The 19,188-nt window shown below is 61.5% G+C and overlaps 2 protein-coding genes across 4 annotated transcripts; one reads left to right on the top strand and one right to left on the bottom strand.

Moving 5' to 3' along the window:
• Positions 1-2,858: 2,858 nt before the first annotated feature.
• Positions 2,859-12,869, bottom strand: MAP2K2 (mitogen-activated protein kinase kinase 2). Of its 2 annotated transcripts, XM_038169053.2 has the most exons (12): positions 12,720-12,869; positions 10,924-11,134; positions 9,605-9,751; positions 8,874-8,951; positions 8,349-8,400; positions 8,129-8,253; positions 6,460-6,673; positions 5,683-5,747; positions 4,813-4,874; positions 4,212-4,257; positions 3,933-4,028; positions 3,055-3,308 (listed from the first exon to the last, which is right to left on the bottom strand). In XM_038169053.2, exons 1-12 carry the CDS (start codon positions 12,803-12,805, stop codon positions 3,198-3,200), a joined length of 1,293 nt encoding a protein of 430 aa, XP_038024981.1. In that variant the 5' UTR covers positions 12,806-12,869; the 3' UTR covers positions 3,055-3,197. The 2 variants fall into 2 exon arrangements, with proteins under 2 accessions (XP_038024982.1, XP_038024981.1); XM_038169054.2 differs by lacking the exon at positions 3,933-4,028 and having other exon boundaries at positions 2,859-3,308.
• A 1,372-nt stretch (positions 12,870-14,241) lies between these two features.
• CREB3L3 (cAMP responsive element binding protein 3 like 3) lies at positions 14,242-18,759 on the top strand. Of its 2 annotated transcripts, none has more exons than XM_038169052.2 (10): positions 14,242-14,825; positions 15,674-15,798; positions 15,918-16,173; positions 16,602-16,717; positions 17,046-17,174; positions 17,282-17,388; positions 17,472-17,540; positions 17,647-17,731; positions 18,061-18,157; positions 18,247-18,759. In XM_038169052.2, exons 2-10 carry the CDS (start codon positions 15,676-15,678, stop codon positions 18,615-18,617), a joined length of 1,353 nt encoding a protein of 450 aa, XP_038024980.2. In that variant the 5' UTR covers positions 14,242-14,825; positions 15,674-15,675; the 3' UTR covers positions 18,618-18,759. The 2 variants fall into 2 exon arrangements, with proteins under 2 accessions (XP_038024980.2, XP_038024979.2); XM_038169051.2 differs by having other exon boundaries at positions 14,246-14,825; positions 17,043-17,174.
• Positions 18,760-19,188: the final 429 nt, after the last annotated feature.

Here is a 19,188-nt window from a genome sequence, read left to right as displayed (position 1 = left end):
ACAAAAGCAGCGCCCCCCCCCCCCAGCACCCACCATTAGGCTCCAGAGTGAACGGCCCCGGGCCCTGCTCCTGCAGCCGGGCTGGGCCGCGGGCACCTGCTCCTGGGCCGGGCAAAATTATGAGGAAAATCATCAATTAAAGGAAAAAAAATATATACATTCTGCAGGATACGCTATTTTTTTTTTCTTAATCTATTTTTTAAATCGATTAAGAGAAAAAAAAAAAAAAACAGAAGTCGCTGGCAACCCCACCGCAGCCCCCCCGCTGTCAGCCCCTGCTGCTCCTGGGGGGCCTTGGAGCCCCCCCTTCCCTCCCCAGCTCAGCCCCACCGCGATTTCCTTTTTTCTCCCCCCCCCTTTTTTTTTTTCTCCTTTTTAAACAACCAAATTCAAGAATTTCTCCCTTAAACAACCAAATTAAAGATTTTTTCCCTTAAATAACCACATGCATCTTGGGGGGGGGCAGCGAGGGCTCCATACGGGGCCCCTGCACCCCCCTGCTTACCCCCCCACCCACTAAAACTCAAGGGGGGGCAGGGGGGGGACACGCAGGGGCTTTTAGGGGAACTCAGCCTCGCTGACCCCATTTTGCAGATGGGGAAACTGAGGCAGAGCCAGGGAAATGGGGCTGGGAACGGGCTCTGAGGGGGCCCAGACCCCAAATACATGCACGGGGAAGGGGCCTGGGGGCTGCAGGAGGGGGGGCCCAGGTGCTGCCCCCCCCCCAGCAGCTGCACCCCACAGCGGGCCCCACCACGTGCCGACGGCCGCCCACTGCTTTCGTTTTCCCCCGCCGCAGCCCAGGGCGGGCCCCAGCGCCCCCGCCCAGAGCCGAAGGCCAAGAGGCAGCCCCCAGCCCCCCCCCCTCAAAAAAAAAGCCCCCCCCCGAGGGTGGGGGGTACCCCAAAATCACCTGCTGGGGGTACCCGGCACCATCCCCACCTCTGGGGAGGGCCCCGAAACCTTTCCTCTTGCCCCCCCCCCCCCCGCACACGGGGACCCTGCGGGGGGGGCTGGGGGGGCTCCCCCTGGGTCCAGCCCCGTCCACACAAACCCTAAAGCTGGGGGACCCCAAAGGGACAGGAGGAGCGAAGCCACCCCCTGGCAGAGCGGGGCCGAAATTTCTGCACCCCACGGGTGAGGAAAAAAGGCCTGAAAAGGGGAACTGGTGTTGCCCCCCCCCCCCATTATGACCCCCCATGAAGTTTTGCAGAGCCGAGGTGTTCCACAGGTGCTCAAATCTGAGCCAGATTTAACCCAGGGCTCCCCCCTCTACTTCTTCTCACCCTAAATAGTTTTTTTGTTAAATTATATTTTTTTAAAAATTATAATTCTTTAAAAATTATAATTTTTAAAAAATCCCCCCCCCCCAGCACACAGCAGCCCCGGGGGGGGATTTGCACTCCCTCAGCACCCCCAGCCCCCGGGGCTGATGCCGGGATCACTCCGCAATCTGCTGCCGGCAGGAGCTCGGCAACGCAGGGGTTAAAACCCTTCAAAAACACTAAAGGAGGAAAAAAAATTAGTTAAGTGTAAAGTGCCCTTTATTTATTACTTCCACGGTGAAAATATTGATTTTTTTTGTTAATTGCACTGACGGGTTCTTGATGCGCTTTCCCCGTCCAAAACCCCAAACCGAAGTGAAACGACCCGAAAATATCCCAAAGATTTGTGAGCTGTCCCCGTGCTTAAATAAGGGACAAAAAGAGGGGGGCAAGCGCCCAGCCCACCCCATGTCCTCCCCCCACTCAGCCCCTACAGGGATGGAGGGGTAGGGAAGGGGGCAAGAGGAATTTGGGGGCAGCGAGGTGACGGGCTTCCTTTTGGGGCTGCCCCAGGGGAAAAAAAACAGCCCCAAAAGGGGCATAGGGACCAAAAGCAACTCCTGGTCCTCCTCGCTGGGGGCTTGGGGATTGAGCCACCCCCATGGCTCGCACCCCCGCATCCTCCAGGACACAAAATAAAAGGGAACACAAATCCTACAGAGCACGGGGGGGGCTCTGGTGACCCCAACCCCCCCGTGGCTGCCCCACACAGCACCGGTTCGACTCCTCGGCCATAAGGGCAAGCACCAGCTCGGCCCCACGAGAGACACATCCACGAGGATCACCTGGCAGGCTCCGGAGAGGAGAAACCAACCCCTAAACCCCAAATATCCACTCATAAATCCAAATTATCCCACAGCGGGACAAACCCAGGAGGGGACAGCGCCACGGGACGCTGCCAGCCCTGAGGGGCCAGGTCCAGCCCTGCTCCGGGGGGGGGGTTGACAAGGTCCTGGGGAAACCCCAAAACCTTGGGGGATGAAGTAGGGGGGATGCAGCCCACCTGGAGAGACCCGGCCGGGCTCCCCAGCCATGGCCGAGCCGCGATGGTTGGGGCACGGCCGTAATAAGGTGGCAGGAGGAAGCCAGGAGCTGCCCCCATAGGCCTCACGGGGCGACTCCATCCCCAACCCCTCACAAACTGGGAGCTCGGCCTGCGCCCCTCAGACCCGACACCCCACACACAACCAGAACAGGCCTCAAAACAGCCATTTAGGAACTAAACCGAACAGAAAACAAAAATAAACAGGCACCAGCCTCTCCCCCTCTCCCCTTATAGGCCCACCAGGCCCAGGGGCAGCCCAGCACCACACCGCTCTCCGAACACCACCACAGCCTCGTGGCACGGCCCCGGGGCTGGGTGTCCCCCCCCGAGGGGCTTCTCCCTTCCCTGCAGCCCCCATCTGCAGCCCCCTTTTCCCCTTCCCACCCCCCGCAGCCCACCCAAGAAGCCTGAGGAGCGGGCGCAGCGCCCGCCCCGCGGCCCCCTCCCCGCCCTCCTCACACACACACACACACGCGAGCGTGCACAGATGATTTTCGATTTTTTTTTTTTAACCCAAGTGAACATGTTTCCAAAAAAAAACAAAAAAAAAAAAAAAAAGAGAAAAATTAACACAAGCAGCACCACGTTTCCCAAGTGTCAGGAGCTCCAGAGCCGGAGCAGAAGCCCGGGATGCCCCCCAAGGCCGCGTTTGTTTGCTCGGGGTGGGGGGCACCCCATGGACGTCTCTATAGGGCCGGGGCTTTGCCGGTGGGACACGAGGCGAGAAGGGGCCGGGGAGGAGGAAGAAGGGCGGTTCTGTCATGTACTGAAGGACAGGAAATGGTGACAGAGGCAGATGTACTGACACCAGGCGGTCGGCTCGGCCGTCACATGGCAGCGCGGGTGGGCGTGCTGGGCTGGTTCAACCTCAGCGTTTTGCAGAGCCAGCCGGCAAAATCCACCTCCTCCACCTCGGAGCGCTTGATGAAGGTGTGATTCTGCAAGGGAAGGGGCGCAGGGTTTAGGAGAACACCTCGTGGACACGCGGCCGTGCGCTCCACACCGCGACCCCGTTCCCAGCCCCTTCTCAAAGCCCCGACCCAGCGGGGTCCGTGCCCTGGGCTGCTCTCATGCCAGGGCAGCAGATTTTGGGGGGCAGTTCCAACGTTTTTTTTTTGCTCCTTGCAGCCCCGTGGCTGCGTTTTTAAGACCGGTGCATCTCGGCAGCTGGGCAGAGGAGGCACAGGAGAGTGAAAGGAGCAAAGTCGCACCCCAGGAGTGAACCAAAAAAGTGCTGCGGAGCCAAAAAAACGCTGGGCAGAGCCACGTGGCTCCGAGCCACGGTTTTGGGTGCTCACCCTGGTCCTGGAGAGCAAATCCTGCTCCCCCCCCAAAGGCCAGTGCCCCCAGGGCAGGGAGGAGTGGAGGCAGAGAACGGAGGAGGGCACGGAGCGGGGACAGGGAGGACACACAGAGGGGACACAAGGACACGGCCACCGCCCCGGCAAGGGGCACGGGGGGGGGGCAGCTCAGCACCACACTGAGGGAGGAAAAACTGAGGTTCACGGGGACAAAGTGGGCTCTTCCACCTCCCTCGGGAGGCAAAGGTTGGTCCCAGGCACCTTGGCAGACACGGGGCGGTGCTGGAGCCATCGGGTTCCCATCCTGGGCTCCGCTGGGGAGGGGCAGCAGGCTCCACGGGCTGATAACATCGCTGCCTTTGATTCAAAGGCGAGTGAGTCACTCCCTCGCCGGGGCTCGATTTGGCTCCCAGGCTCAGCCGGGGGAGTTTCCAGCCTTTTGAGCAAGGGAGGCAGCGAGGGATGGGATGGGATGGGGCACAGCAGCTTGCAGATCTGGTGCCACCCACTGCAGCAAGAAAATTGCTCTTCCCCACTTACCATCAGCATCTTCAAATCTGCCCGTTCTGCTGGATTCTTAATTAAGCTGAAATGAGAAGAACAAGAGAGCAAAGCCAGCCCTGAGATACTTGGAGTAAGAAGGTGCTCAGCTGGCTGCAGAGGTCCCCAGCTCCAACAAAAACCATTTGGCTTCCTCTCTGCCTTCCCCAGGAGACCGGTGGCACAGACACAGCTCAGAAATCCTCCCCAGCACCCCAGGTTCTAGCAGAGATGCAATATCCATCCCTTCCGGACTGCACCCTGCACACGAGGGCTCGATGATTTGCAGGGATGGGCGATTTTGTAACATCCAGTTTCTGTTTTAATGGGACCACAGCAGCACCCCCAGTGCTGGAGGGTCTCACAACTGCATTTAGGAGGTGCACTGACACCCCAAAGCGTCACGCTGCTTTTATTCCAGCCCTTCCCAAGGCAGGAGCTCCCAGCACGATGCGCTGCAGCCAAGCCAGAGCAGGGAAAGGTCACCGACAGCACACGGACAACGCTGCCTTATGCTGAACGTTGCAGGTGGAGGCAGCCTGCTGAGCCGCCCACGAGCAGGTACAGGCCTCTGTGCTCGGTGCCAAGCAGCAATCCTTACCATTTATTTACAAACTCCTGGAAATCTTGCGTGAAAACTCCATTCGGTAGCTTGGGAGGCGGCTGCAGAGAGAAGGAAAAGGGTTTTCTGCATCACCGCGCGTTAATGGGTCAAAAGCCACAGTGTCACCTAGTCTTAAACGAGCCATAAAATAAAACGCTGAGCTCTGAAGGCTGAGCTCTGCAGGCATCGTTCTCCAAGCTGCCCCCAAGGGCCGGGGAGCTGCTCCCTCCTGCTGCAGGGCTGGCAAAAAAAATGCTGCCCCAGCACTGGGGGGCACCAACCCCATCCCGAATTACTGCCAGGGCTGAGAGACCAGAATTGCAGCATCCCAGCTCTGGATCCAACCTCGCAAACCCCAGCTCTGTCAACACCTATTGCAGACGAAGCCGTTCCAGAGAAGCTAATTAGGGGCCAACTCCTCTCAGCTGCTTTTTCCCCAGACTCGCTGCCTCGCTGGTGGAACAGACCCTGCCTGGAAGGCTGGTAGGACGCTGCAGCCTGGGATTTTAGCTCCGGTCAGCTTTTGGGTCACCCTCAAATGTTTTCATCCAAGAAAACAAAGGTCTGCGTGCGGCCTCAGCATCAGAGGAAGCGCTCATCTGCTGCTGATTTAGGGAGGAGCACGTCTGCAATGGCTGCTTGCCCAAGGAACAGGGCATTGCACCCCAGAGCTCCCCTCCCTCGTTGCTCTAGGGATGCTGCTTTCACAGGTACCACGAGCTTCCACTTGCAGAACATTACTCCGAAGGGAGAGACGGGTTTGTGAGATGATGGGACAGAAAAAGGAGATTTTGGTGCAGCTACAAGGGCTCATGAGCACAACACCAACTCGGGGCAGCCTGGCAGAGGCAGCGAAGCAACACCCACCTCGTTAACTATATAGTCCAGCAGTTCAAAGATGGCCATGGCAGGCCGGCTGTCCATCCCGTGGCCTGCGTGGGCAAGACGAGAGAAACACCGGTGAGAAGCTGCCCAGGCAGCGAGGGGCTTCATTCGCACAGCCCCGCTGCTGGGAGATGCAGAGGACGCTGATTTGGGAACCGACTCGTGGTTAAAAATAACAGGAAAAAAAAAAGTTCTGAAATGTAGACTTTTAGACTCCTCTAGCCCAGATTTATCTCCCAGCTTGGAGCATTTGGAGAGCACCAGACCATATGCTTTGGCAGGCTGGCAGCCGTTCCAGAGCCTTCTGCTTCCAAAAGAAGTGGCTCAGGCAGAGCCTGCTCCAAACGCTGCACCAGGACCCGCGCCCGTTTGGTGCTGCGGTGAGAGCTCCCAGCAAAGCTGCTCCCAAAGAGCTGGAGAGGGAGCTCACGGCAGCGTGGGCAGAGCCTGCGGGGCCACACGGGCAATGACAGATTTCCTCAGATCGGTCTGTGTCCCCAGGGGGGTCACCCTGCCAACCCCATGCTGTCCCCAACACGTGGTTCTGTAACGCTCGGCTTAGTTTTGGGCAGCCCCAGGGCGCTCCGCAGCACCCCAAAAGCCACCTCCTCAGCTCCTCAAAACCCCGTTTTGTTTTTTTTTGCCTCCCCACCACCGCCTGAGCCAGAAGGGTTTTCTCCAACCCAGCCAGGCCACCAGCATCCACCCGCTCTGCCCCCACGCCTGCGTGTTGCGTCCGATGCATCCGACAGCCCCTACCACTGACGGGGCGTCCTGGGGGCCTGGCCCGCGGCGAGATGCTGTGAGGCTCTCCCTCTGCCCCGTCCACCACAGGACGGCCAAATATTGCTTCCAGTTCCTTGGAGTCTGGCGGGGGGATTGGGTACCTTCCGATAGACAGCTCCACTAGCGACAGGCCCATGCTCCAGATGTCGGACTGCACCGAGTAATGGGTGCCCTGCAACCGCTCGGGCTGGAAGGAGAAAGCACAGGGACATGGCTCAGAGGCAGGATTTCACCACGGCGAGCAATGACAACGGGGCAACGAAATTAAATAAAGCAGAGTCTACGTCCTGACCACCTCTCTGCTCCTTCAGGGAAAGGTCGGGCTCTGCCAAGCCCTATAATTCCCCCACAGGGCCACGTATAGCACAGGCAGCTCGTACAAAACCATGAAGCACCCCATCTCTAAGTCAGCCTCCCAGCATCTGAGGCTCCTGAAGTCTGCAGAGAAATTCTGGGGGTCCCAAGCGCAAACCCAAAGCATTTGTGGGCATCCACCAACAGCTACAGCCCCGCGTGTGCAGCTGCTCACACTCAGAAGCCCAGAGCACGCAGTTGGAGTCTATTTCTCAGTGACCTGAGATCTAAAACCTCAATTCATTAGCCAAAAAATTATTTTCTGCTCTTTCCTGTAAATACTCCAGAGTAATAAGAGGAGCAGAAATCCAGCCTAAGGCTCCTACTGTGGCAAAGGAAAAAAAAAAATTAGAAAAAAAATCAATGCAAGCTATCCACATCGGCAGCTCTGGGTCAGCTGTGCAGATCCAGTGGCTGAGTGCAGAAGGGACATGTTTAAATAGAGAGCATCTAACTATAACTGTGCATTAATAACCCTTCCCAAAATACAGGAGCAGCCCAGGCCTGAGCTCAGGAGCACTGAGAGCTTCCCTATTCATCCTTGCAGCAGTTGTGTTGGGGACAGCTGAGGACACGGGACATGGGACAGAGCCACACGAGGCAGAGGAGGCTGCACGATGCCACCCGCTGCGCCAGGCTCACCGCATCACCGCCCCGTCCCATGGCTGGGCTAACACCGATCACAGCTCCCGGATAAAGGGGGCACACGAAGCTCTTTGGGCAGCTCTCCTCAGCTCTGGTTTCCCACTGCCTGCACCAAAACCCACCTGCACCAGGGTGGTCTGCACCCACCGCCGATGAGCAGGGGGTGGGCGTCAGCACCAGCGTCCCCTCTGCACCACCACGCTTCATTTCGCAGAGCTTTGCGTACCAAGAGACATTTCTGAACCCAGAAACGTTTGCTGAAACGTGATGGGAGCACTTGTAGGATGTGAATGGCTTTCTCTGCAGGGGCAGTTCCGTCTCGCCAGCCCCAAGCTGGTGGAGGTGCAGCAAGGAGCAGCTCAGAGCGGCTCATCTGGCGCCAAGCGCATCAAAAGCCATGAGGAGACACGAGGGTGCTTGCTTCTATCCACGGGGTGCCCACACCCCACAGCCTGATCCCACACGTGGGACAGTGAGAGGTAAGCGTGGTGTGGCAGTGCCCAAAGAGAGCACGGCCCCGGTGAGTGTGGACACAGGAAAACTGCGAGTGGCTCGGGCACGCCCCACCTGAGCCAAACCCCAGTTGTAAAAAAAAAAAAAAAAAAAAAAAACAAAAAACACTGGAAAGTTGAAAGGAACTTACAGACATGTAGGACCGAGTTCCCACAAAAGAGTTTGCCATGGAGTCAATGAGCTGACCACTGACCCCGAAATCACACAGCTTAATCTCTCCTCGAGAGTTAACCAGGATGTTAGAAGGCTTCACATCTGACAACAGTGAGAGAGAAGAGTGTCAGCACGGCGCGAGGCACAACACGGGGCTCCTCCACCACGGGCGGCTATTTTTAGGTTCCTCCTCTCACCTCTGTGCATGATTTGGTGCTTCTCTCTCAGATACGCCAAACCTCTCAGAACCTAGAAGGAAACCAAAGACAGGATGAGATAAGGGCTGGGAGGGGAAGCGCTCTCCCTTCAGCAGGAGACGCCGCACGAACGGTGAGTGCGAAGCGAGGACAGCCTCCCGGGGTGACTAAAAGTTTCGGGTTTAATCACCGTGGATGTGGACCAGCAGTGGCTGGTGTCCAGATTCAGATGAGGGGCAAAACAACCCCCAGCACAGCAAGCACAAATCTTGGGTTTGCTGCCCAAAAAAGCTTCTCCCAAAGCGGTCCCAGCAGAGAGCAGCACAACACCAGGGGACAGAGCTACAAAGAGCTCTTGGGAATGTTTCCCTGCTCCCAGCCCACACCCCAACACCTCCTGCTTGAGCTCAGGATGGGAAAATGCATCCAGGGAAATGAAGAAAGCTTCACAAGGCAGCATGAGCATTTTCCCCAACGCGTGCCCAGCGAGGATTTTCGGCAGCCCGCAGAGCCCCTGGAACTCACCGCTATACTGACTTTCCCCAGGATCTCCTCGGGAATTCTTTTGGCTTCTTTCAACACCTGATCCAGAGAGCCACCATCCTAAAACAAAAAAAAAACACACCGAAATCCATCAGGGCACTGACACCAGCAGGAAAGCAGAGCTGCTGGCCACGCAGACAAATGATAAAGGAGCGGGCACGCAGCATCCCAGCAAGTCAGCACCAAGCACACTGCCTCTACAGCAAAGATCCCCGGCGATCAGAGCTCGAGCTCCTTGCTGAAAGCTATTTTAACGCTCTCTATTTCTTGCTGTTAGTAGTTTTCGCTTCCTTTCCCTCTCGGCGGTAAGCGCAGGGTCGATGCTGTCAGCACCGATTCGGAGGAGCGACCACACTTCTGTGCCGGAGAGAAAAGGCGCAGGGCGCTCTGCAGAGCGGCAGGTTTACAACATTTCCGTTTGGCCAACCCCCAAACCTCTGCTTCCGCTTTCCAAAAAGTCGATTTTGGTCGCTTTGATGCCTGAGCAGGAGCACACAGCTCCTACCAGGGGCACGGTGGCCTCGCTGCACACCAAGCAGCTGGAACGAGGAGCTGCCAGAGCTGCCAGCAGCGAGTGGCAGCACCCTATAACCCACCCCACTGGGGATTTCAGGCTCACCAAGACCAGTGGCAGCACCCAAAACCACTTCACCCAGGATTTCAGGCTCCCAGAGACCCGAGCAGCGCGGGGCAGAGGAGGGCTGCGGACTCACCATGTGCTCCATGCAGATGGAAATCTCTCCATCGCTGTAGAAGGCTCCGTAGAAACCCACGATGTACGGGGAGTTACACTCGTGCAGCACCTGCAGCTCCCGGATAATCTGATTCCTGATGGCTGGTTTGATTTCTAAATGAATCAGCTGCCAAGAAAGGACAAAATAAAGATGTAGTGCCTTCAAAAAAACAAACACAAGACTTACAGAACCACGTAAGCAAGTCCCGACTGTCGGAAAGAAACAAAACTGTCTTCAAGGAAAGCTCTGCTTTGCCTTTTTTTATTAATTAACTGTTTGCAAGCTAAAATTAAGGATAAAGGGCCAAGAAAAGTGCTGTGCAGCCTGCGAGCAGCTGAAGCAACCGCCAGCCCATGCAACACGCCGAGAGATCTCGCAGGATTCAGAGTAGAAAGACAAGTCAGAAGTTTGATGCAGATCTGACTCAGCACATACGAACGTTTTCACAAGCTTTGTAGGTGTTGTAAGAGGTGTGCTGATATCAAGGAAACCACAGAAAGTAAAAAAAGAAAAAAAAAAAAGAAGCTTGTGTGTGTGAAAGAGCAGTTGTGTTATTCCTTGGGCTCCGTGCAGTCAGCTAACAGAGCTGAGGGAAGGAAAGCCGTGAGGGCTACGGGGTGTCAGGGTGGGATGGAGCAGCAGCGGCTGGTCCTATAAGGCTGTAGGATGCCCGACACGCAGCGGTGCTGCCCAGCACGGCAGCTTTGCCTTGTTTCTGCTCACGGAGCTCCCAACGATCCCCAAAGCACCCGAACACACCTCATGCTCCCAAACCAAACACCAGCAGCAAACCCCGAGCTCCCAGTGCAGCCACATCTTCATCCTAAGACCCGCTGAGCTGTCCCCATAGCAGCGGGGAACAGAGGCTCTCAGGGAAGGCGTCCCACAGATTTTTCACCAAGATTTTTGTCTTTTCTAAGAAGCAAAGCTGCTGTTTTTCTAACGTAGAGACCCACGGAAAGGCACCCGGGAGGTGATCTTCATGAGGAGCTGCTGCTGGCACAGCTTTATGGCCCCCACCCCTCCACCTACCAGCTAGGATCACCAAAAGACCCTCATCCTAGCACTCTGACCCCCCCCCTTTTTTTATTTTTTGCTGAATTTGTTAAAAACAGCCTCACTGGAAGAACAAACCAGCATTTTCACACAAGGTGTTGCACGTCGCTGCGCACTGTGACTCCGAGGAGAGGACCCAGTGCTTGGCACAGCTCCTGCACGGGTCACATCCAGCTCGGGGTGCTGGTGCTGGCCCTGCAGGGGGGGTTTGCACGGCGCAGACCCCGCTGCCCCCTCCTCACCTTGCGTGCCATGACGAGCCCGGAGGGTTTGTGCTGCACCTTGGTGACCACGCCGCCGTTGCCGGCGCCCAGCTCGGAGATGCGCTCGAAGTCGTCATCCTTCAGCTCGCCCACCTTGGCTTTCTGCGTCAGGAAGGCTTCCAGCCGCTTCTTCTGCTGCTCGTCCAGCTCCAGCTCCTCCAGCTTCTTCTGGAGGTCCACCAGGTTGGCCCTGGGGGGGTTGAGGTGGGGGGAGAGAGACAAAAAAAAGGAGGGCGACGGTCAGGGGGCTGCGAGGGCAGGGCCAGAAGAAGAGGATTTCTCCCTTCCTCCCCGCGCAGGGAGCAGCAAGAGGCAACAGAGACCCGACAATTTTTTTTTTTGGGGGGGCAGTTTTAGGGAAATGGAAGGAATTGACCAAAATTTCACGCCCCGAGCCCCTGCTGCAGCTGCTCAGCAGCCTCCCCCCCCCCCCGACAGCGGAGGCCCAAAGCTCGGCCTCCGCTGCGAAACACGAGAAGGACAAAACTTGTCTGTGCCCCCCCCCGGCCCCATCCCACCCCCCCCTCGCCGCCCCCAGCCCCAGCAGCCGGGCACAAAGCGGTGCCTGTGCTCCCCAGCACCTGCCGCCGGCCTCCCCCCTGCCATCTGCTGCCTCCCCCCCCACCCCAAATCTGCACCCGATGCAGGGGGGGGGGAGGCTGGGAGGGCTGACCCCAACCACCGCCACCGCCACCCCCAGCACTGGGGGCTCTGCACCCCCCTCTCCCCCCCCCCTCCCCCCCCAAAGAGACTCTCCCAGGCCTCAGCTGCCCCCAGCCCCCCCCATGGACACCCCCAGCCTCCCTGATAGCCCAACCGAGCTGTGGGTGAGGCCGGCCTCTACCCTGCCCCACCTCTCCCCGACCCCTTCCCCACCGGGACACCCCCGAGGCCGGGCCCATCCTGGTCTGTCCCCCCCCCCCATCCCCCAGCCTCCCCCCTTATTCCTCCTATGCCACAGCCTTCCCCAGCCTCCCCCGCTACCCCCCTTACCCCCAAAGCCTCCTCTATTATTCCCCCTATCCCCCAGCCCCCTCCAGCCTTCCCCTTTACCCCACAGCCTCCCCCAGCCTCCTGCAGCCACCCCAGCCCCCCTTTGCCCCCTCCAGCCTTTCCCAGTCTCCCCCAGCCCCCCTCTTACTCCCCCTATCCCCCAGTCCCCCCAGCCCCCTCCAGACCCCCATAGCCTCCCCTTTTACCCCCATACCCCTCAGCCTCCCCTTTACCCTGCAGCCTCCCCCAGCCCCCCTTTACCCCCTCCAGCCTCCTCCAGCCTCCCCCTTTACCCCACAGCTTCCTCCAGCCTCCTGCAGCCCCCCCAGTCCCCTTCAGCCCCCCTTTGCCCCCTCCAGCCTCCCCCTTACCCCCCTATCCCCCAGCCCCCCCCAGCCCCCTGTAGCCTCCCCCTTTACCCCCATACCCTTCAGCCTCCCCTTTACCCTGCAGCCCCCCCCAGCCCCCTTTTACCCCCTCCAGCCTCCCCTTTACCCCCCAGCCTCCTGTAGCCTCCCCCTTTACCCCCATACCCCCCAGCCTCCCCTTTATCCTGCAGCCTCCCCCAGCCCCCTGCAGCCTCCCCCTTTACCCCCCAGCCCCCCACAGCCTCCTGCAGCCCCCCAATCCCCCCCAGTCCCCCTTTACCCCCTTTACACCCCCCCAGCCTCCCCCCCCCACCCCAGGCCCGGCCGTTCCCATCCTCCCGGAGGCCGTGCGGGCCTCCCCACCCCCCTCCCTCCTTTCCCCCCCCCCCCCCAGCCCCCAGCCCCCAGCCTCACTCTGCGGAGCCGGCGGGCCCGGGCCCCTCGGTGGCGCTGGGGGTGATGGTGAGGGCGGGCAGCAGCGGCTTCCTCTTGGCCGGCATGGCCGGGCCGCGCCGCGCCTGCGGGCACCGGGGGCGGGGCCTCCAGGGGGAGGGGTCTGAAGGGGGAGGGGGTTAAGGGGGAGGGGGCTAAGGGAGGGGTTTAGGGAGGGAGGAGGGGTGGGGGGAGAGGGGGTCTCGCGAGAGCGGGGGGTCGAGGCCCGTGTGGGGTCGAGGCCCATGGAGGATCAAGGCCGTTGTAGGGTCAAGGCTCATGTAGGGGCCGAGGCCTGTGGAGGGTCGAAGCCCACCCTTGTAGGGGCCCCCTGTGGGGGTCAAGGCCCTTGTGTAGGGTTTGAGTCCCATGTAGGGGTCCAGGCCCTTGTGGGGGTCAAGGCCCTTGTTGTAGGGTCGAGACCCGTGTGTAGTTGAGGCCCTTATGGGGGTCGAGGCCCATGTAGGGGTCAAGGCCCACCCTTGTAGGGGCCCGTGTGGGGGTCGAGGCCTATGGAGGGGTTGAGGCCCGTGGAGGGGTCGAAGCCCGTGGAGGGTCGAAGCCCACCCTTGTAGGGGCCCGTGTGGGAGTCGAGGCCCGCGTGTAGGGGTCCCTTGTGTAGGTGTTGAGACCCTTGTAGGGATCAAGGCCCTTGTGGGGTCAAGGCCCATGTAGGGGTTGAGGCCCTTGTGGGGATCAAGGCCCGTGGAGGATCAAGGCCCTTGTGGGGTCGAGGCCCTTGTTGTGGGAACGAGGCCCTTGTAGGGGTCGAGACCCGTGTAGGGTCGAGGTCCACCCTTATGGGGCCCGTGTAGGGGTCGAGGCCCGTGGAGGATCAAGGCCCTTGTGTGGGGGTCGAAGCCCATGTAGGGTCAAGGCCCACCCTTGTAGGGGCCCTTGTGGGAGTCGAGGCCCGTGTGTAGGGGTCCTTTGTGTAGGGGTTGAGGCCTAGCACGGCCTCTGAGTACCAGGGCAGCCCCTTGCTGCTGGGCACGGCTCCCGTCAAGGTGAGGCCAAGCCCGGAGGCTGCAGCCTCTGTGTCTCGGGGCAGCCCTGCGCTGACCCCACCACCAAGCCCCCAGCACCAAGGGGACGAGGGTGGGGATGAAGCGAGGCCGCGGGGTGGTGCCAGGGTGGAGGCTGTGGCAGCGGCTGCCCTTTGCTCGGTGCCAGCGGCTCCCGTCTCCGCGGCGGGGCCATAGAGCGGGGCGTGAAGGCGGCGCCTGCCCCCGTCCGCCCGGGCAGAGGGCGTCGCGGCCGAGATAACCGCACGGCGCGGCCTTGCCCCCGCCGCCTCGCGCCTCCGTCACGCGCCACTGCGCTCACCGCACACGAGGGAGGCAGGGAGGGGGCGAGCCACGACCCCCTCCTCACCGCCACCACCCCACCACCGTTTTGGGGTCCGGCACCTGCAGCAGGGCCCGGCCTCGCCCGTGGGTGGCACATCAGCCTCGCGGCCTCACCGTAGGGCGCTAGGGATGCAGGATGGATGCGTTGGCCAGCGAGCCCCAAACTTTCATGCTGTTGTCCCTCCAGGGGACAGCGGGGACCCCAAGGGGTGGAGGGCACAGGCAGCCCCCCCGGGGACCAGCCCAGCCCCGGGCACGAGGCCCGGCAGGGACCGAGGTGACGTGGGGAGGTGCTGGGTGGTAGAGTCCAAGCCAACGTCTTCCCCGGATGTTCTCAGCACCTATAAAAAGTGATTAACGCTGAAAAAAAAAAAAATAGGAAATCATCCCCAAATTGGGTGAAAGTTCACGGGCAGCTGCGGAGCCCGGACTTCGCCCACGGGCCCCTCCTGCCCCGCTCGGCAGAGGAGGACAAAAACATTTGGCTAATGAGTTACGGGGCGCAGCGGGCCTTCCCCCGGGCCGCCCTGCCGTGGCGCACCGCCGGCCCCAATCAGCACCCGGGCGATTTTGCAATCCCGGCCGCTATTTCTGTGCCGTTGGAGTTTAAACTTTGCCACTCGGGTCAGGGCGAGGAGGAGGAGGAGGAGGTGGCCGGGCTCGGCGTCCGCCCCGCTGCTGTGTGCTGAGGGGGGTTGAGGAGCCGGGACGGATCCGCTGGTTTTGGGATCTCGTGCAGGTATGGGTTGTACAAGGTGCTCAGCGGGGCCCCACTGGCACCATGGGGCTCACCGAAAGGAGCAGGGATCAAGGATGGGGTCAAAAAAAACCCTTTTTAGGCCGGCCACCCAAAATTTAACAAATTAAAGAAAACTTTAATGTTTAACAGCCGTCCCCAGGCCCAGCATGAAGGACCCGTGGGTTTGGGAGGGTCGTTTGTAGGGTCAGGCGGTGGGCTGGGTGGCCGGGGGGCGGGTTGGGAAGGGGTTGGTTGGACGGGCAGGCAACGGGTTGGTTATTTGGGCAAACAGCTGCTGGGTTGGCCAACGGGTTGGCCGGTTGATCCCGTTCTTGGCCGATTTTGTTGATTTTGCTGCTCAGCTGGTCGGGTTGTTGTGCCCGGTCGGTCCTTGGGGTCCCTCAGGGCTCAGGGCCTGGAAATGTCGTGGCAGGGGCAGAACGAGGCCGATTCCCCCCCCCTTTTGGGGCCTCCTCCCCTCCTCCCTTCGCTGCCCCAAATGATTAACCCGATCTCCCCGGGGCCGGACGGGGCCGGACAGGGGAGCTGAGGAGTGCTGAGCTCTGGGGCCTCATCCTGCTCCTCTGCCCGGGGGCATGGCGGGGCTGGGGCAGCTGGGGGGGCTGTGGGGATCCCTTTGGGATCTGCGCAGACCTCTTTGGGGAAAAAAACGCAGGATTTGGGAGTTTCACACGCACTGTGCACGTACACCTCGTGGTCCCACACAGGTCCCCGTGCTCCTCGCTCCCCCCTCACCTGCCCTGTGAGCCGGGGTGTCCCGTAGAGCCTTGTGGCAGGGGGGGCAAACACGGGGACGGGGCTGGGGGCCTGACCCTGCCTCTTCGCAGCCATGGCCTCCACCGTGGGCAGCCTCGACAGCCTCGACCTGCTGGACCTCCTCTTCGACCGCCAGGACGGGATCCTCCGCGGCGTGGAGCTGGGGACGTCCCCGGGCACCTGGCACGAGGACGGGGTGAGCCCCCGGGGCGAGCTGGGGCAGTTTGTGGGGTCGTCCCACAGCTTGGGGGGGGTTCCTGCGGGCACCCCACAGCGATGGGCACCCTGTGGTGATGGGCGCCCGTATCCCCGCAGCGCACCCGGGACGGCGACGACTTCCTCAGCTCCATCCTGGGCTCTGGGGACTCAGCGTCCGACTCTCCCAGCTGGTCCCCAGCGGCCAGTGACAGCGGGGTGTCCGAGGACCCCTCCTCCGACCACCTCGACAGCCCCCCGGGGTGCTGCGACGGGGGGCTCGGCGAGGCCCCGTACCCCTACGCCAACCCCTGCCAGGTGCTGCCGATCCCCGGGGGCACCGGGGCCCCGCACCCTGAGGTCTCCATCGACCTGGGTGAGCCATGGGGAGAGGCTGGGGGGGATACTGGGGACACTGGGAGGCCGTGGGGGGGATACTGGGGACACTGGGAGGCCGTGGGGGGGATACTGGGGACACTGGGAGGCTGTGGAGGGGATACTGGGGACACTGGGAGGCCATGGGGAGGATACTGGGGACACTGGGAGGCTGGGGGGGTGGATACTGGGGACACTGGGAGGCTGTGGGAGGATACTGGGGACACTGGGAGGCTGGGGGGGTTGGGGGAGATGGGGTCTATCAGGGATGGTGAGGAAATAGGGGAATTGGGGGGATTTGGGCAGAGTGGGGAGAAACGGAGAGGTCTGGGGGTCTGGGGGGGGGAAGCCAGGAGTTGGGGGGGGGGGGGACAAGGACACAGCAGAGCTGACAGCCCCCCCCTGCCCCCCCCCGCACCCCTTGCCCAGACATGTGGCACCCCGGCTTCTTCATGGAGGAGGGCCGGGACCTGCCCGTGGTCTCCGCGCCCGCGTCCTGCACCCTCACCGTCAAGGACCTGCTGCTGTCGGGCAGCTCCGATGCTGTGAGTCCCCATCACCGCGGCCCCAACCCTGTCCCCATCCCTTTCACCATCCTTCCCCACCCTTGTCCTTGTCCTCCCTCGGGTCCCTGTCCCCGTCCTTTCCTCCTTACCCCCACCACCTCCTGGACCACCACCCCGTTCCCGTTCCCATCCCTTCCTTCCCCCCCGTCCCACACCCGTCCCCTTTCCCGCACCACGTTCCTATTCCTGCCCCTTCCTGGGTGCCTCCCCTCACCCTGGAAGCTCGGTGCCCACCCGTGGTCCTTGGGGACGGGCAGGGGGCAAACCTACAGCCCGGGATTTTCACCTGCCCGCGGTCCCGCAGCAGCCGCAGGCACCCAGCTCCCTGCTGAGGCAGAGCCAGGGCCAGTTCCAGGAGCTGGTGCTGACGGAGGACGAGAAGAAACTTCTGGCCAAGGAGGGGGTGTCCCTGCCCACGCAGCTGCCCCTCACCAAGGTGGGTCCTGGGGTGCTTGGGACGCACTCGCTGCACCCCTGGGGGCGCACGGGTTGTGGGGGTCCTCCTGGCCCCGGCTGCCCTCACCCCCTGCTCTGTGTCCCCAGTACGAGGAGCGGGTGCTGAAGAAGATCCGTCGGAAGATCAGGAACAAGCAGTCAGCGCAGGAGAGCCGCAAGAAGAAGAAGGAATACATCGACGGGCTGGAGAGCCGGTACGGCCCCGAGCCCCCGCACCCGGCTGGGGGGGCTGCCAGCGGTGCCCCCCCGACCTCACGCCTTTCTCCCTGTCCCCCAGGATGTCAGCGTGCACAGCCCAGAACCAGGAGCTGCAGAGGAAAGTCCTGCACCTGGAGAAGCAGAACTCGTAGGTGTCCCCAGGGCTGAAAGGGGGGGCAGGACGGGGCTGGATGGGGTGGTTGTGGGGTGAATCCCGGAGCAGCCGGGTGCTGAGGGGTCCTCCCCGTCCCCAGGTCCCTCCTGGAGCAGCTGAAGAAACTCCAGGCCCTGGTGGTGCAGTCGAGCAACAAGGCAGCGCAGACGGGGACCTGCATCGCGGTGCGTGGAGCCCCCGGCCCCGAGCCCCCCTTCCCTGCCCCAAAAAGCTCCGGGGAGTGAGGAACCAGCGGGGTGGTGCTGGTGGGGGCGGGTGGAGGGACGGGTAAAAGGGTGGGCACGGGCTGAGGTGGGGGGAGAGACGCTCTGGGGTTGGATGGAAGGATGGACACAGGTGAGGATGGATGGGTAGGGACAGGCGGAGAGCTGGATGGGGAGCCCGGGCAGGGAGAAATGGGGGGGGCACAGCCCTGGGTCTGCCCCCAGCCCCCTCCCCATGAACCACAGCCCCCTCCAGTGCCACCCAGTGACATCCCCTCCTCTGCCCCCAGGTCCTGCTGCTCTCCTTCGCGCTCATCGTCTTCCCCTCCATCAGCCCCTTTGCCCCCAGCAAGGCCGAGGCAGACGGGGACTTCGGCCCGGTGCGAGGTGAGGCGGGGGCCGGGGGCTCTGTTCCAGCACTGCGCTGGGTTGGGGAGGGGGCACCGGTGCTGACCCCGACCCTTCTGTGCGCTCAGTTTTCTCCAGGTCCCTGCACAACGCCGCCGCCTCCCGCGTGGCTTACGCGCAGCCCCGGGGCAGGGACGAGAAGCCCCCGGAGCCGCTGTGGTTGGAGCATGGGGACGAAAGCCCCGAGACCCTGCACGAAGCTTTCAGTGCCCGCTCCTTCTCCCCGCGCCCGGACGAGGCTTCGCCCCGCAACCGCAGCCGGCCCCTCGCCTCCGACAGCCCGAGCCATGGGGACATGGAGCGAAGTGGCGGCGTGGCAGGGGGTGGCAGCACGCCGGGGGATGGCAGCACGTCGGGGGACGGCCTCGCAGCGCTCGCGTGGACCGAGGGCGAGCACAGCGGCCGGCCCGCGGGGCTGGAGCCGGCCGAGGAGCTTTAAACAACACCCAGGGACCACGGGGGATGCGCCCCATCCCCTCTGGGACAAGCCCTCGGGGTGGCCCCCCAGGGTCCCCCCCTCCAGGCGTGGACAGATGCTGGACCCACTTGGCTTTGCTTCTATCTGTGAACTGGGAAGAGGAGACTGGTTCCCACTGGCCTTACTGGGAGGGAAGAAAGGGGCTGCTCCCGCCCCCGGGGTGCGGCAGGGGTTGCCGAAGGGATACGGGGTTGGTCAAGGTGGGGAGGAGGGGACCCAAAAGGCCCCGGTCTGGCTGGTTATTGACACTGCAGCTTGGTGGTTTTGTTCACTTTTTTTTTTTTAACTTCATTTTCATCACTAAATAAAGGTATTTTGGAAAAAAAAAATCACCTGCCTTTGTTTAATGCAATGGGGTTTCACAGGTGTTTAATAGGGTGAGCTGCAGGGTTCCGAGGACCCCTTGGGCAGGGCACCTCCCCCATGCAGCTGCCAGGAGGTGACAGGACCCAGCCGAGCTGGGATTTTGCTGTGAGCCACCACCAGCTCAGCCCCAGCTCTGTTTGGGACTGTTACAGCTGCCCCAAGGACC

This window comes from Anas platyrhynchos, chromosome 29, assembly GCF_047663525.1.
Source record: "Anas platyrhynchos isolate ZD024472 breed Pekin duck chromosome 29, IASCAAS_PekinDuck_T2T, whole genome shotgun sequence".
Taxonomy (NCBI): domain Eukaryota; kingdom Metazoa; phylum Chordata; class Aves; order Anseriformes; family Anatidae; genus Anas; species Anas platyrhynchos.
The sequence above is the reverse complement of the archived record's forward strand: the minus strand, read 5'-3'. Positions and strand labels throughout refer to the sequence as shown.

Excerpts from the sequence above, each read along its gene's own strand:
- MAP2K2 (XM_038169053.2), bottom strand. The coding sequence starts at position 12,805 with ATGCCGGCCAAGAGGAAGCCGCTGCTGCCCGCCCTCACCATCACCCCC. Across the intron at positions 5,748-6,459 it reads CCCAGGACGCCCCGTCAGTG|GCCACGGGATGGACAGCCGG; the intron begins GTAGGGGCTGTC and ends TTGCCCACGCAG. Across the intron at positions 4,029-4,211 it reads CAGATTTGAAGATGCTGATG|GCAGCGATGTTATCAGCCCG; the intron begins GTAAGTGGGGAA and ends TTTGAATCAAAG.
- CREB3L3 (XM_038169051.2), top strand. The coding sequence starts at position 15,676 with ATGGCCTCCACCGTGGGCAGCCTCGACAGCCTCGACCTGCTGGACCTC. Across the intron at positions 17,541-17,646 it reads CACCTGGAGAAGCAGAACTC|GTCCCTCCTGGAGCAGCTGA; the intron begins GTAGGTGTCCCC and ends CCCCGTCCCCAG. Across the intron at positions 17,732-18,060 it reads AGACGGGGACCTGCATCGCG|GTCCTGCTGCTCTCCTTCGC; the intron begins GTGCGTGGAGCC and ends CTCTGCCCCCAG.